The 18,146-nt window shown below is 41.1% G+C and overlaps 1 protein-coding gene across 1 annotated transcript in view; it reads right to left on the minus strand.

The window, feature by feature from the left end:
- The window catches only part of LOC115475536 (rap guanine nucleotide exchange factor 6-like), a 78,805-nt gene that overhangs the window by 39,854 nt on the left and 20,805 nt on the right, over nucleotides 1-18,146 (minus strand). The window contains exons 10-12 of the mRNA XM_030211317.1: nucleotides 9,519-9,676; nucleotides 5,874-6,114; nucleotides 3,613-3,996 (exon numbers count right to left, since the gene is read on the minus strand). Of these exons, the coding sequence (XP_030067177.1) occupies nucleotides 3,613-3,996; nucleotides 5,874-6,114; nucleotides 9,519-9,676 (783 nt within the window). The remainder of the gene's footprint in view (nucleotides 1-3,612; nucleotides 3,997-5,873; nucleotides 6,115-9,518; nucleotides 9,677-18,146) is intronic.

Consider the following 18,146-nt stretch of genomic DNA (forward strand, 5'->3'; position numbering starts at 1 on the left):
GCATGCAGGTCAACCACATTGGTGTGGAAGCAGCGTTTCTTCACGGAGAGATGGCTGAGGACTTGTACATGGAACAGCCAACAGGTTTCATGGATACAAAGCAAGGACAGCTGGTGTGTAAATTAAACAAGGGTCTTTGTGGATTGAAGCAAAGTGCAAAATGTTGGAATGAAAAATTGCATGAAATATTGACAAATTTGGGATTTGGGCAGGGTGGAGCAGATAAATGCTTGTACACTAGGTGCACAAATGGACAATATGCATGCATTTTGGCTTTTGTTGATGATCTGCTCATTGCAAGCAAGAGTGAGCAGGAGTACAGGGGCATTGTAGAGTGTTTAGACCTGAATGTTGAGATAGGAGAGCTGGGTAATGTGTCATACTATCTTGGTGTGGAAATTGAGAAACAAAATGATGGTTCTTATCTTCTAAGCCAGAAGCAGAGAGTAAATGAGCTTATTGAAGGTTTGGGTATGCAGGATGCCCAGGTTGTGGGCACTCCCATGGTCACTGGTTTTCTGAAGGATGAAACAGTGGGAGAGCCTTTGCCAGATAGCGTCCAATGTAGATCGGCCATGGGTGGGCTTTTATGTCTGGCTACCACATACAGGGCTGGTGTGGCGGATGCAGTGGGGATTTTGAGCGGAGGGGTCGGCTCACCTACCAAATCAGATTGGACTGCAGTTAAAAGGATGGTGGGGTATTTAGAGGGTACCATTGATTGTAAATTGGAGATTTCAGCCAATAGTGATCCAAAGCTAGTGTGTTGCTGTGATTCGGATTGGGCAGGGGATCATTCTGATTATAAATCCACGGGTGGATATGTGTTTATGTATGGAAATGTACAAATTTCATGGGCCAGTCATAAACAAAGTATTGTGAGTTTGTCTTCTACAGAAGCTGAATACGTGGCCGTATCGGAAGCGTGCAGAGAACTGATGTGGATTGAAAAACTTTTGCTGGATTTTGGAATAGCTGAACAGAGACCAATCCAGATAGTGGAGGATAATCAGAGCTGCATCCGACTGTCACAGAGTGACGGGGTTCAGTCGCGCACCGAGCACATCGCGACAAAGTGCCACAACGTGCGAGAGTTGGCGAAAGAAGGGGTCATCAGTCTACACTATTGTCACACCAGTGAGATGACAGCTGACATCATGACCAAACCGTTACCCAGAGAACGTTTTGTGAATCTGCGTATAAAGCTTGGACTTTGTATGAATAAATAATTGCATGACAGTTATGCATGAGAAGGGGTTTGTTGGAATGTATTGTATTTTAACATGCATTGCCTGTCAGCAATCTTTTCTCTGTGATTACTCTGTGACCTCTGATGTGAATTACTTAGAGAGGTCACACAGCTATGCAACTTCCTGTGGGGGTTAGATGGAGCACATGGAGCACATGGAGCTCATGATCTCTCCTAACCTGAGAGGATCTATGGTGGTGTGAGCATCCATTACCATCTAAGCACATGGAAGGAGCTGATAATACAAATGTATAGTAATATGTATATATAAGCCTGTCTGATTATAATCTAACTACAAACTGTGAGTAAACAGATGTTTTGTTACTTCAACTTTAAAGTGACTCAGCAGTGAATTATTCTGGGGTGAATGAGAGAGAGATGAAGAAAGAAATTAACATTTCTAAAGCTGAAGCTGTGTGTACTAAAATCTGCTAATTATTTACTACAAATAATCCAACAATTATTACATAACTAAATCAATTATAAACATTTTTGCAAGTTAACCCTTTAGTGTCCAATGTTCCCATAATAAGCCATATGGGAACAGATTGATGGGAACATTGGACACTAAAGGGTTTTAATGCAAGGCACGAACTGCACAATGCTCATTTATTTAAAAAGCTCTCGAAAGTCTTTATAACCAGACAGATACATAGTAGCTCTGCTTGCAGGTTCTGTTCAAGAGAGTGGTTTCACTGCACCACATGGTGATCTATAAGGTAAGCTAGCGAACTTCAGACAATCAGGAACCGTAAAATGAATGAAACAAAGCCCAGAGCAGCCCGTTTCCACAGTGCATGTCATTCCAATGTCTCTGTACACTTGGGTTGGATGCCCTGGCTGGATTTTTGTTTTCCAGCCCAGCTGGGAATCTGCAAAGGCAGCATTTTCAGCCCATGGGTGGGAAGGGGGGGGTGGGGGGGAGTGGATTTCAGCCTTTGTACATATGGGGCAATTCTATAAAAGGTGCTAAATGTTAGGTGCTAAGCTACTCTTCTATAACACCAAATTTGTGTGCTTAATTCATTATAGAAATACTAGTGTAAATCCACAATTAGAATACTAAATTTAGATACAAACCTCTATGGCAGGTGTACAAAATAGTCAGAATGCCCATGTCCCGGCCCCCTATGCACAGAATAGCGCCTCAGTGCACTTAGGTGCCTGTCATTTCACCCCCATCTTGGCACTTAACTTCCCTTTGAGCCCCACTTGGTGCACTTATAGAATTAGTGGAGATGACGATTAGATTCGGGGTGCAACTCCCTGGCCAAGGCTCTCCGATGGCAGGACCAGATGGAAATTGAGGGGGGAGGATGGCTCTTATAAACTGGACAAATACCCTGGGTTGTTCTGAATGAAGGCTCATGACAACGTAACCCGGTAGATGCTGGTTCCAAGTGAGCTGGTAACCCAAAGGAGCAAGAGAAAAATGCTGGGCCCCCCCAAAAAAAATTACAGTTATGGTCACTAAGACATGTCAAAACAGAACTTTACAGCCCTCTGTCCTCATTTGTTATTGAACAAAATATTTCTAGTAATTTGGGTCACTATTCAAGTTGATCCAGTCACACTGCTTCAGGTTTTCTCCTAATATTAGTTCGACCGCCCTTCTAAAGGAAAATAAGTGTGATGTACAGATGCTGCCACAAAATAATATTACCAGATACAAACCTAAATATGCAATCTTATTAAACACACACAATATAAAACAGTCCTAAATTCACATCCACAGTCAAATACAGCAATACAACTACGAATCCAAAAATACCTCACAAGATCTTTTCTAAACCTTGCAAGATTGGTCTGAATACCATAAATACATGGGGAGGGAATGCCAAAGTGGGGGTTGGGGGGGGGGGGAGGCCTTGTTGCTGGGCCCGGGGCAGAACCGGACTGCTGCGGGCCAGCACCAGCCCACTTATGCCACTGCCGCCACTCCAACCCACCCCCTTACCTTTCTGTCTCTGCCTCCAAGAGGGGACCTGGGCCTGGCACCAGCAAGTCTCTTCTTGCCTGCTTGCTCCCATGGTCTATCCTTTCCTGCTCCTATCCATGCCGGAACCTGGATGATTGCATTAATGCGATATCACGCTAATGTAATCATCCAGGTGCTGGGCAGCATGCAGGAGCAGGAGAGGACAGACCTGGAAGCAGGCAGGCAGAAGCTTCCCAAGGCCAGGCCTGGGGAATTTTGCCTCCCCCCTCCCCCCATGGCCCTGCAGCAATTTTGGTCCTAGAATATAAAACACACCCAGGAAAGTAAGGAATCAACAACTCCTCAGTGTCTCTTTAAAGTATGAATCATCACCCCATGAGAGATTATGAGCATGCAAAATATAAATCAAAGAATAATACTCTACCTTATAATCGCAAACATGGAATTGAAATTCTTGCATTCTCGGCAGTGGAGGGAGATCTTAATGAAATGCTTGATTATCTTCACCCTTTTCATCTGGTTGGCCTCCCTCAGGATTTCTGTAGCGACCCAAAATGTCTCCTGGTTAATCACTTCCTCAAACTGTTTCAGGCGAGCACTCCCTGTTTTGGAGTCCAGTCTGAACAAGTCATCAATATACTCTGTGGGTTCAATGTTACGAAAGAGGTCGAAGTCCCTCATGGACAGTTGCGTGGCTACCTCGATGGTGCTAAGCTGAAGGACAGAGATCTGACTCTCTCTGAGCAGCTCCTGGGCATCCTCGTCGGAACACAGAGTCTCCGTTTCCATGTTGTTCTTCAGATAATACCTTCATGTAAAAATGATAGGAAAATTATGAAAATGTCCTGCTTACTTGCAAGTGCACATGTGCTACAGTTTCTTTGCCATTGTTTCTAGTAATTTTGTTTTCCCCCAACATTCCTAATAAGAGATTTGAAGGTACAGCATCATTTTATCATTCTCAATCCAGAGAAATGTTAACTGGACACAAGGACATGCATGTCAAAGCCTAAAAGAGTGAGAATGAAAGAGTTGGCCCGTCTAACAGATTCCATGTGACTTTGGCTTTCAGCTCCTAGCGAGGGGAATTAAATAAAATTATTTTTTCTATTTGGTTGCTCCTTCTGAAGCTATGAAGTAACAGAACCATTGAAGCTTGTGAAAACACACAAAAGAATGCTGGCTTGATGAATTTTATTGTTATGTGCACCTGTGACTCTAAGAACCTGGCAGAAAAGTCTGTTTTCTTTAAACCCTAAAGTCGCTTCATTATTTTTTCATCATATCATTGAACTAAATTGTTATTCTATTCTACGCCGTACTTCTCAGAACAGCCATCCATTCAAAAACTCTGCTGCAGGTCAGATATGTGTGTACAGAGAGAGAGAAACCTAGAGACACAATGGCAAAGAAATCCCATTTTGTTTACTTTGGTAACAGCAGGGGGCGAATTTTGCATTCTGTAAGTGCATCTACTGTGAGCATCACTTTCCTACCCTAAGTTTCTTTGCTCATACTGCATCTAGATGATTCCCCCCCCCCCGTGTTTTGCAATATCTGAAAGATCCATCATCCTGGCCGTGCTGTCGATCGAGGTCACCGTACCCTAATAATTTTGAGCAGCTCATTACTTCAGCCAGTCCACTATACCTGTGTTAGGTAAAGGTGAACAGCTACACTTAGGCAGCCTATTACCAAAAAGCCTGCAATGTTTAATCTTTAAAAAATAAAAAAATACTTATATTATGATGGAAGGAGCTCAATGCACTTGTTTGCCCCGGGACTACTAAGAGATTGAGCTTGCTCTGTTTCTGTCACCTGCGGCAATTAAAAAAATCTCTCTCCATATATAAAAGGATGTGTTTGACCACAGTAATCCATGCTGTGATAACATCAATAGTCAAACCAAAGAGTTTGTACAAGCCCCAACTAATTCAGATTACTTGTGCACAGGTTGGGTAAGCATAAAAAGCTGGTAATCATGATTTTTTTTTTTTAACACATTCTCACAATGGTCCTGTCTCAGAGAATATTGAACTACATCTGCATTGACTTTGGAACCTAAACGTGTCAGACTTCTTATGAAGTCCTTCTTAATAGCATTGTGGTTTTGATGGTGTTTTTCTCTATGTCATGTACTGTTTGACTACACATAAGTGTGGACTCTGTACTGTACTGAGCTGAGGATGTTCTGTTTTGGTCTTACAATGCTTAATAAAAACTTCTATAAATTAAAAAAAAAATGGTTCTCCCAGTTGTCAGCCTGTACTTATCAGTTCCTGGACCTGGAGGATAATAAGCTCATGTGAGTTTAGCAGAAGGCTGCTGACTGAGAGCTCTTGACAATCCCAGTAGGCCTCATTGGTTCACATTCACACAATCAAATTTTAGTTTTCAGTTTCGACCAAAAACGCTGAGACAGCTTCAGTAGCAGCTTCGGAGTCGAATAAAGGTTTGTTCCTGGGAAGTGTTTAATATGCAGAACAGAGGTCGACTGAAACTGTTCCCCCCCCCCCCCCCTCCCCCAGTTTCAGTCGACCTCTATTCTGTATATTAAACACTTCCCAGGAACATACCGGATCAGTGAAACTTCACCAGCTGATGCTCTCCTTGAACATCTGAGGTCTTTCATTTCTGGTGAACATTTAAACTTTGGAGAAGCAGAGCATTAGAGAACACTTGTACCTTCCATTGAGCTGGATCCTGTCTGCTAATTTAGAGAACTGGTCTGGAAGCCGCCTCTGCTTAATGACTCCTTCAGGACTGACGGAAACTTCACACAGGGAATGTGTTTCGGAGGCCCCTGTCAAGCCAAACTCGTGCAAGGCGTGGCTGACAACTTCCTTAGCTGTAGTGTCTCTGCTGATGATGATGTAACAGCTCTGCTGATCAGCTTTGAAAACTCTTATGACCTGATCTGGGATATCTGCAACAACAACAAAAAAATAATCACACACACACATACCCATGTAAGACACATATTTATCTCTTTAAAAGTTGGAATGGGGTGGGGTAAGGAGTTTTTTGGGATTGATCTTTACTGTAATCACTCTGCTTTTGACGATTGTCTATTAGTTCAATAAATACATTTCTAAAATAAAGAAAGTGGCAAAGCTAGGATCTTACTTCAATAAGTGAAATATTGAGTTAAGAAACTTTCAATGGCCGACAGATTTAAGGAAAAGGAGGACAACAAAGTAAGATTTTTATAGATAAGAGTTTGTATTTTTTTTAATTACTGAATGTGTTATGTTTTCTGTTCATTTTACTAAGGTGAGCTGAAAAATGGCATGCGGTAGTGTAGGTGTGGGTTTTGGCCATGCTCAGATCCATTTTTCAGCGAGCCTGTAAAAAAAAAGGCCTTTTTAAAATTTTTTGCCAAAAATGGACGTGCGGCAAAATAAAAATTGGCACGCGTCCATTTTGGGTCTGAGGCCCTACCGCCAGCCACTGACTTAGCGGTAAGGTCTTACGCGGTAACCGGGAAGTAATGACCTATGCACATCAAATGCCACTTGACGCACGTCAGAAAATAAAAATTCTTTTTCGGGCGAGCGCCAAAAATGAAATTACTGCAAGAGCCACGCGGTAGCCTGGCGGTAACTCCAAATTGGCGCATGTTGGCATCTATGCAGCTTAGTAAAAGGGCCCCTTAGATTATTTACCTTTCCACATGGGTGACTGTCATTCAGTATCCAGGTGCATGCTCAGGCATGAGAATTCAAAAGTATTGTTCCACCAACAAAAGCATGTACCAGGCCCACAATAGTATACACAGAAAGAAATGCAGTGTATTGCTTCCATATGAATTCAGAAGGGTATGGTTAACATTTGCTAACAGTGCAATTCTGAGAAACCTTTTCCACTGTGAAAAAAAATGTGCCTTATATTCAAGGTACTTACAATAAAAGCCAGCAGCTGGAGGCAGTAAAAAACAAACATACATATTTGTATGAATACAAAATCAATAATGCACATTATTTTTTTTAAACTTAGCCATATATCAGCAAGAATGAATGTTTTTATATTCCTTTCTGCATGCCAAAAAAAAACAACAACAACACATAGCCTCCCCTACAATCAATACTCCATAAATTGTATCCAGTCAATGCAAATGGCTTGCAGAAAGTTTCTACGCAACATTCTAGATCTTGATTAACTACAGAAACAGAAAACGTGCACATCCCCAGATGTCTTTAAAGATGCATTTGCAGAAATAAAACGGAACTTTGTCATGTAGCTCTTGTGTGGCGCGCTGGGGAAATCAAAGAGTTAAAACCCAATGCTATCATGAAGCAGCACAGCCAGACCAAGAAAAATTGTATTAGACACCTGTGAGGTGCAATTTGACTCAATGATTAAAAACTGCAGTGGAGCTGAATTTATGACAATTATGTTCTTATTATTTATTTACAATGCTAACTATGTCAGTCCTGAGTAAGACAGCCCAGCCTTAATATCCTACAAACTGAGTGCCCTCAGTATGGGCCCTAAAATGATTGAGTGGAAGGGGACAGAGGGTAATGTATTAATTTGCTTCTTGAACTTATTGTAATTTGTATTAAATTGTGTACATTATTATTTTTTATTCACTTTATTGTTTTGTTTGTAAGCCACATTGAACTTGAGTCTATTTCAGGCTAATGTAGGGTATAAATGTCATGAATGAATGAATGAATGAATGAATGAATGAATGAATGAATGAATGAATAAATAAATAAATAAATAAATAAATGGTAAATGGAGCTCATTCTGAGGAAAGGGATGTTACCAGTGCTGTGCCACAATGTTTGGTTCTTGGGCTGCTTCTTTTTAACATTTTTGTAAGCAATATTGCTGAACGGCTGTCTGATAACGTTTGCCTCTTTGCAGATATCATCAAAATCTTCAACAGGGTAGACACCCCTGATGGTGTGGATAACATGAGGAAGGACTTAGTGAAGCTAGAGGAATGGTCTAGAATTTGGCAGTTAATATTTCATGCTAAAAAATGCAGGGTCATGCATGTGAGCTGCAAAAACCTGAGGGAATGGTATAGTTTAGGGGGTGAAGAACTTTTGTGCATGAAAGATAAGTGGGACTTGGGTGTGATCGTATGTGATGATCTTAAGGTGGCCAAACAGGTAGAAAAGGCAATGGTGAAAGGTAAAAGGATGCTTGGGTATAGGGACAGGAATGGCCAGTAGAGAAAAGGAGGTGATGATACCCCTTTATAAGACTCTAGTAAGACCTCACTTAGAATACTGTGTACAATTGTGGAGACCACACCTTCAAAAAGATAGGAGTCAGTCCAGAGGGAGGCTACTAAAATGGTCAGTGGTCTTCATCATAAAGAGTATGGGGACAAACAAAGATCTCAATATGTATTTTTTGGAAGAAAGGTGGTAGGGGGAGATATAATAGAGAGATTTAAATACCAATGCGGCATAAATGCAAATGAAGGCAAATCTCTCTCAATTGATAGGAAGCTCTGGAACAAGGGGGCATAGGATGAAGGTGAAAGGGGATTGACTCAGACATCTTCATGGAAAGGGTGGTGAATTCGTGGAACAGGCTCTCAGTGTGGTGGAGACAAAAACAATACCTGAATTCAAGAGAGCTGGGGTCAAGTACATAAGGATCTCTAGGGCAGTGAGAGGAAGAGTAGATGGCATGGATTGGCAGACTGGATAAGCCATATGGTCTTTATCGGCCTTTAGTTTCCTTTGTTTTTATCAAAATGTTTTATTGTATATTGTGTTGACATTGTAAGTAGTATACTATACCATAAAGGTGGAGGAATGGCCTAATGGTTAGTGCAGTGGACTTTGATCCTGGGGAACTGGGTTCAATTCCCACTGCAGCTCCTTGTGACCTTGGGCAAATCACTTAACCCTTCACTGCCCCAGGTACAAAAACTTAGATTGTGAGCCTTCTAGGGACAGAGAAAGCAATGTGTACATCTAGTAAAGCTACAGAAATTATTATTAGTAGTATAATGTGCACTGTTATTTGAATATTTTTTTTCTGCTGAAAATTGCTTATTGCTAATTCCCAAATTGTTCTTGCTATACATTGGCCTTGGGTGAATTTCCTCAAAAAGGTGGTAAATAAATCCTATTAAATAAATAAAATATCCAAAGAGCAAGCCCTATGCCTTTCTGAAGCTCTGCATTTCCCCCCTCTTTACTAATCTACCTCCTTTAGCCCTGGAACAGCTGAACACAGCTAGGTAAACTTAAGAACCTCACATTTACTCAATATTTTAAGATCTTAAAATCAACCACTGACATGCTGCATGACTAATCAGTTTCTGAGGATTTATTTGAACAGCAGGATGGGTTTATTTACCTGAAGGATTAGAGAAATCCAGCATGCTGGTGGTAGGATGCAAGAGGTCAGGGCTGCTGGAGGACAGGGTACCAGGAATAGGCATGATAGCTACACTGTGTCTGCACTGGTGGGTCCCGACGATGCTGTCATCCTGAGAGTGGCTGATGCTGCCATCACTGCAAAAATATAAACGGGGGAGAGGGAGGGGTGAGGTAGTGAGAAAAGAAGGTCTACATTTAACCTGCTCAAGAAACTGAAAAGTTGCAGGAAGCATTAGACACCAACCTTCAGCTGCCGCTATAACAGAAACATCTCCCATCAGTTAAGGCAGGGATTTTTTTTCCCCTTCTCCCATATATTAACAGCAGTGGTGTAGCCACAGGTAAGCCCAGGCGGGCTGGGGGCCTGCCTATTTTGAGCTTAGACCCACCCAAAATTGGTGCTCTCTTAGCTGAAAACCTCCTCCTGGCCATAATGCTTCCAACCAGCGAAGCCAATGGTATTGCTCAGGAGCCAACACCACTGCCTTCCCTCCCCCCCCTCCTGCCCTTTCCATGCATGCTCTGTTTTTGCTCACGTGTGAATGTGTGAAAACTGAGCATGAGCAAGGGCCAGCGGTGGCAGGAGCTGTCCAGGTGGGAAGAATTCTGGCTGGGAGGAGGTCTTCGACTGGCAGGGCTTGGGGATTCCCGCCGACCCAGGATTTGCTATTTTGAGTTTTGGGGGGGGGGGGGGGGGGGCACCAGGAAGAGGCAAGAAGGGCGATGGAAGAGATAAGATTTCATGCCCACCCTAAATTAGGTGTCTGGCTACACCACTGATCAATAGAATTGGATGTTCAAACCTCTCTCCTATACCATAATGGGGTAATCTTTATAAAACATTTTCTGCATGTTTTACACATGGAAAATGGCTATGAGTGAATACGTGCACACAGGTACCCGAGAGCATAGGTACATTAATGCAATATGTCCATAGGCTTTCCTAGGGGGCGGTATTTGAGTGGAACTGTGGCGGAGTTGCAAGGTGTGTGCACGTACATACAAAGCTGTACCTGCCTTGCAATAGATGCAAATTTGCATGAGAACATCTGTGCACTACTGGGAATAACTCTGGGAGCCTATTTTTAAAAGCATATAGACACTTATGTTGCCCTGATAAAACCCTGGATTAAAACAAAATGTAAGAGCATGAACATAAGGCTGAGCAAATATTTACAAGCCCCTAAATTACAGTTGAATCAATGCATATCTGAGCAATAAAATAATACTCTGTATTGCAAGGGGGAGGTTGAAGCACTCAAGTGTAAGGTACATAATGCCAGTCCTATATTTAAAGAAAAAAAAAAGCCTTTGATTCTGTGCACGCAGAATAAATATTTATCTGAAGTATCTGAGTGATTTGCTTTACAATAAGAATATTTTGGTTACCCTCAGAGCCACACAACTGTGCACCTCAGCTTTGCAGTGTGCCAAGTGACAGGGAGGGACTTGCATTTAATTCCCAGGTCCAAAGCAGTTTAGTTTAAACTATTTAAAAACTTTATATCAAACACCACAGCACTGTGGGAAAGGAAAGCCAAAGGCTGCCCTCATAGCGACACCTGCAGCTTGGTTTGAAGAGCTGCACTGTAGGCAGTGCTAAGCAACCTGCTGCCTTTTCTCTCAGCCACGGTGGACTCCTGCCTTGCGTAGTTCTTGGAAAGGACAGGAAAGAATCAGGAAAATACTGAAAGCCTGATGGGAAGAATAGGAAATATATCTGCTCAACAAAAAGGGGGGGCGGGGGAAGAAGTTACTGTGCACGATGTAATAAACTGACTCATGAGCTCAAAACAGTGTTAGATTTTATGTAAAAATGGTTTTGGCTTAAACTGTTCCCACCAAATTGCAGGTGAAATTCAAAATCCTTATGATGCACAAGGCACTGCAACAAGATGCTCCGCATTTTTGCAGGTCTACAAGCCAAACCGGTCAATATGATCAGAAGTGCTTTTTAGATTTAACTATCCCTTCAGTAAAAAGGTACTTGGGAGACACATATGTGCCTTAGCAGGACCCTGGGTGTGCAATCAGATCACTTGCTGATACTAACAAGTTTAGGGACTACTGATTCTCGGTGCGGCAAATGAGAGGAAGCCCATTCAATTCCTACGGGTTTCGTCTCATTTGCCGCACAGGAATCGCTAGCGCAGCCTTGTAAAAGAAGCCCTTAAAGAACAGCTCAAATGTCATGTGTTTGCTGAGGCATTTGGACCACAGGGATGGCTTCATGAAGTCAGCAATTCAAAGCCACCTATTTAGGAGTTCAGTAACAGGAAAAGGTTGGCTGCAGCCAAGGAGTGTCTTGATTTGTTTTACTTTGACATGACCTACCTTGGTTTCAGGCAAGATATAAATGCCTAAATAAATACGTCAACACACCCACCCACAAATATTTCCAGGAGGCTAGCTGTGTTAGCTTGCAGTAGCAAAAAAAAAAATATATATATATATATGAGGCTGGTGGTGCTGAAGGACTCAAAGATTTATTGAAGTGTGAGCTTTCAAGGACAACAGTTCACCTCATCAGAGGCCCCAAGAGACGTGGAAGGAACCTGGGCCTGACAAGTGGACTCTCAACCTTGAAAGCATATGACTCAATAAATCTGTTAGTCTACAATATGCCACCAACCTCTGTCGTTCTTACCCCCAAAGCACATCATATTTCCAAATAAGAATAGTGTTAAACATTCCTTAGGGCAGAGAAAATGTCCAATATGCTCTCACCAACACCTGAATGGGACAGGGCATTAGAGTATAATGGTCTTTAGCCCTTACAGAGAATTAATCAAACACATTAGTTTTACATATATGGCATACAATAGATATGTGTAAAAGATGCACCGTGTTTTTGAATAGTGCTAAAATGAGTTTTGGAGGAGGAGGAGGAGGAGGAGGAGATGGAAAACAATTTAATTGAAGCACTTCATATACCACGTGAGGTTAATTTCAAACTGTGCTAAAAACAGAAGACTTAGCTTTGGTTTCAAAAGCCCTTTTCCCTTATCACCTGCTTGATTTAGAGCAGAGTTGAATACACAAGTACCCACCTGTGAGAAGTTTCAATCACAAATTTAACAGCTTTTGGGGAATATTTTAAGACCACAAATGCATACATTTTTAGGATCATTCTGCTATACTGAGAGCTTAACTGGAGCTTAACACCTGCACAGCCATGAATGAATAAGCTTGGGTTAAAACCTGCTTTTACTCTGAGTGGGTACTTCTCATGGGATAGGAGGCAAGGTTCTAGTGTGGATTAGGAATTGGTTACTGAACAGAAAACAGAGGGTAGGGTTAAATGGTCATTTCTCTCAATGGAAAAGGGTGAACAGTGGAGTGCAACAGGGATCGGTACTGGGACCAGTACTATTTAACATATTTATAAATGATATGGAAATCGGAATGCGAGAGATTATTAAATTTGCAGATGATACAAAACTATTCAAGGTTGTTAAAATACGTGTGGACTGTGAAATATTGCAGGAAGACCTCATGAAATTGGAAGAATGAACGTCCAAATGGCAGATGAAATTTAATGTTGACAAATGGAAAGTGATGCACATTGGAAAGAATAATGTGAATCATAGTTAATTGATGCTCGGGTCCACCCTCAAGAAAGAGATCCAGGTGTCGTTGTAGATAATACACTCAAATCTTCTGCTCAGTGTGTGTGGCGGCGGCCAAAAAAGCAAGCAGGATGCTAGGAATTATTAGAAAAGGTATGGTGAATAAGACTGAAAATACTATAATGCCGCTGTATCGTTCCATGGTGTAACCTCACCTTGAGTACTGGGTTCAGTTCTGGTCACTGTATCTCAAAAAAGATATAGCGGAATTAGAAAAGGTTCAAAGAAGAGCAACCAAAATGATAAAGGGGATGGTACTCCTTTCATATGAGAAAAGGATAAAGAGGTTAGGGGCTCTTCAGCATGGAAAAGAACGGATGAGGGGAGATATGATTGAGGTCTACAAATCCTGAGTGATGTAAAACGAGTAGAAGTAAATCGATTTTTTTTACTTGTTCCAAAAGTACAAAGACTAGGGGACATTCAAGGAAGTTACATGGAAATATTTTTTCACTCAAGGAATAGTTAAGCTCTGGAACTCTTTGTCGGAGGATGTGGTAACAGTGGTTAGTCTATCTGGATTTTTAAAACATTTGGCCTAGTCCCTGGAGGAAAAGCCCATAGTCTGCTATTGAGACAGACATGGGGAAGCAACTGCTTGCCCTGGGATTTGTAGTATGGAATGTTGTTACTATCTGGGTTTCTGCCAGGTACTTATGACCTGGCTTGGCCACTGCTTGGAAAACAGGATACTGAGCTAGATGGACCATTGGTCTGACACAGTATGGCTACTCTTATGTTCTTATGAACTTTCCCTCAATGACAGACATTTCAACACAAACAGCCAAACTGCAGCCACTCCACTCCCCAGTTAATTACATAAACAAAAATAAGATCTTAACACCTTGTTTTGGCTGTGGGACAGTTTCTCACACTAAGTGACTTCCTAAGCCTGGTTAGACCCTGCCAGACAGCAACTTTGTAGCCAGCTGATTCTCTGACAGGACCCAGCAAAGATAACAGAACTACAGGAAAAAGGAGACTGTTTTTCCCAACATAAACTACAGCAGAAAAATCAAAAGCGAAAAAAATATTTCCCACTTACAAAAATGCTGCACGTAAAGCAGAACTGAAAGGATCAATCCACCCACACTGACCATTTCAGCATAGATAAATCTTTGGTCTGTTACACTGAAATTATTTGAACCACAATTTTTGCAAGATAGTCCAAATTCTAGCTTATTACTTTTGCCTCTTATATATGTATTTTTATTCCACTGTAATAGTGATTCAGACAATAATAAAATGCATAATTTAGGTTGGGGGGGATGGGGAGAAGGGAGGGATGAAAAGACTATGTAAAAGTTTGATGTTACTTTAGCAAAAGGTTTTGTTATGGACTTTAGAGATATAAATTTGGTGATTGTAATTGATGCTTAAATGTTGTGGATGTGACATCAATAAAAAAAAAAGTTAAACCAAAAAAAAAAAAAAAAAGCATAATTTATTAAACACAGTAAGCACGACGAAAGCAACAGCATCCATAATATCTATGTACAGTGTTCAGAACCCTGCACAACATGACTACAGCTCCAAAACACATAACCAGTACTGCAAGGGCATGATGGGATCACGTAACAGTGAGAAGGCATCCATTCCTTTTAAGGGGCCTTTTACGAAGTTGCGGTATAAAGTAGCCTTAGAGCACCCATGTGCGGGGTTTTCCTTCGTGCTAAGGCCATTTTTGTCTCAGCTGTTAAAATAACCTTTTCCCATTATTTTGCATTAATAACTATGCACTAATGTTGCGACTAGCTCACAGCCATAAACAAGATTAGCACATGAGCATATGTAGGTGGTAAGGACTCATGTGTTATTCCTGCACTAATCAATGCATGCTAATGTAGATGTTCTAGATGATCATCGAAGAACACCCACGCTACGCCCCCTTCCAAAGAAAAAAAAACCAAACATTTTTAGCATGCGTCGATTTGACTGTTACTGCAAGATGAGTGAGTTCCACGATACACCATTTTAAAATGTGCTAAGTATGCAGTACCGATTAATGCAACTTAGTAAAAGGGTCCCTTAGAAAGTTATACTGGTACATCCCCTACACAAGTAAGTTAGATCATTTCTTACCAAAACAGTCCCCTGAGAAGGTGATGTGGTAACAGAAAAAAAGAAAAAAAAATACACAAAAACAGTTAACATTTTAACGCTAAGAAACATCCTTCGAGGAACAAGGATAATTTCAGCCATTGCTTATAAACACACACAACACACACCAGCAAAATGACAGGGCCACAAGACTGGAGGAAAAAAGATTAAAAGTGATTTCTTTCAACATGCAAAGAGAGAAACAACATAAGAAGACCCAGTAATGTCAACGGATGCCTGTCTGTACCCAATAAAAAAGTAAGCCCTCAAACTTAGATAACCATTACATATGGAGTGTAATTTTCAGGTTTACCAGTGGAGAAGGGCTTCTGTTTAAGGCATTTTCACCCCGCCTATCAAAACACAGACTTAAGCAGGTCCCAACAAATATCAAAACTATTACATTACAAAACTGCCCACCCAATAAGGAGATAAAGAGTGTGCACATACAGCCAGCATGTGGCAAACCATTACCAGCAGAGCCCCTCTCGGAAGTGGGATTTTCACTTACACTAGGGGTTCTTAATCCAGTCCTCAGGATACACCCAACCAGTCAGATGTTCAGGATTCCCACGATGAATATGCATGAGATAGATATACACGCACAATTATCTCATACATATTCACTGTGGATATCTTGAAAAACAGATTGCCTTGGTGTGTCCCAGAGATGGGAGAGATTCTATATATATATACTGCCTGGAAAATCTGCATGGAAATCATTTTCATCTAAGCATATTCTATAAGATTTAGGCGTAGTATATAGAGTATGATTAGTTGATATCCCAGCACCTAAAACTATACGCATCCATTTACACTAATGAAAACACGGCATAAATCCCTGCCCATACATTTACACGCATACACATTTGGGAACGCCCATAAAATGCCCATTTCCATGCCTGTAACCACACCCCTTTTTGGATGTGCACATTAAAAATTAGGAGTTACAGCATACGTTTGGCAAGTTATGGGCGTAAATTCTAATTATTGCCAATTACTGCTCATTATTGCTTAAGTGCTGTTAACGCTGATTGGCTTAAGCCAATTAAGTTATGAACATTGTTATGGAACACGCTTAGATCTAGGCGCGGAACGCTAGGTAAGATACATAATTGGAACTTTGGAAGGCTAAGTGCTTTGAAAATATGCCTCATAGTATTCGGCAGATAATTTTGAAAATGTGACCATAGGCACATAAATTCTCTCAGAAATTTCCAGTGCCCCCCAAAAAGCAGGCATACATTTACGCACACTGTTTTCCTGGGGTAATTCTCAAAGCAGAAGTACATGCATACTTTCGCTTTGAAAATTTGGAAGCACCCACGTGCTTTTTGCCCATGCAAGCTGTGCCCCGCTGTAAGAGGTACTTTTTTATGCTTCTACAGCTTTACATGCAGAAAAGGGCTAAACATACAACTAGGCATTACTAGGGTAGTGGTTTGGGTGAAGCGGGACAGAACTGTACTGATGGAAAATCTGTGCACGAGCATTTCGCGCTATTGGGGGTGGTTCCGGATTCCTATTTTATAGAGACACCCGAGTTGCTTTTATAACCCTAATCATACTATCACCATGTGGGAGGTTTGGCCTTATCTTTCAAAAAATAAGAAAATCAAACACTTGGGTGGCTTTTCTACTTAAAAGTTAACAACAATCTGACCCAATACACTTATTTGATGAAGGGCGAGAGCAGGGTGGATGATTATTCCCATTCTTAAATTATTCCCCATCTCGCACGCCCTAGCGTCATCACTCCTATCTGTTTAAGTCACCATTCAGAGATTAAAATAAATAAATCTCTGCTATTTTCTGCCATTCTGTCCTAAAGGAAATGGAAAATCCACCTAGCATTTTTAAGAAAAGGAAGAATCTAAAATCTGCCCAAAAACCTCTACTTTTGTTTACAGCTAAAGCACACTGGAACAATACAGCTTTGAAGTATGATCTTTTTCCTCACAATGCTTCCCAACATGTGATCAGACTCCTAAGAAACTGTTCCCTACTTTTGGGACAACTTTTAAGGGGAAAGCGTTTCATTCCTATTTAATGAAAATCTCAGATCCTGTTGAGCAATGAAATCTCCACAATCACGAGGACCAGGAGCTTATCAGAGTGGTTTTCTCCAACTAAGTTTTTGCTAGAAGTAGCATTTATTCTTTTAAATGTTTTAATACATTTTTTGTTCTCATGCCAAAATAATTACAGCTTCTGAATATGCTGTGGGCATGATCAGATCAGAACAGAGACCAGCAGTTTTCTCCTGACTTGTACAAGCTGTGGGATGACTGGCCAATCAGTAATTCATGCATTATCTAAAAGACATCCCCAGTACAATGTGCATTTTTGCAAATCAGGAAAGAAACTGAACACAACACACTGCTAACACAAGGCACAACAGCAAATTCATATCTTAAGTAATCCAATCAAACATAAAAGGAAATAAATGCAAGAATTCATTAAACAAGTCCAATCACTTCAGAGGAAAGAAACCTGCAGCAGTTTACAACTCCCACAGCTTCCTAAGCACATCAATGTTTTTTCCAGTCTTCAAATTGTTTTTTTAAAGGGGTTCTTTAAAAACATGTAACAGAGCAGAGAGCAGAACGGCAAAAACTAGCCACCTTGCTTCAGTTAAGGTGGGAGAGACGACGAGAAATGAACTTAGAAAGGTAGACAACAGCCAGTCCTGCACCCGAAAAGAACCTTTTTGCTGACCTTGTCCACATCAAATTCAACCTTTCCTCACCTAGGTTCTTGATTTGCAGTTATGGTCACTCCTCATTTGTATATCTGGACACTTTCCTTTGAAATACTCTCCCTATTGAGCTTGGAACAGAACCTTCTCAAATTTAACGCAGGCCTTAAGACTTCCC

This window comes from Microcaecilia unicolor, chromosome 8 (assembly GCF_901765095.1).
Source record: "Microcaecilia unicolor chromosome 8, aMicUni1.1, whole genome shotgun sequence".
Lineage (NCBI taxonomy): Eukaryota > Metazoa > Chordata > Amphibia > Gymnophiona > Siphonopidae > Microcaecilia > Microcaecilia unicolor.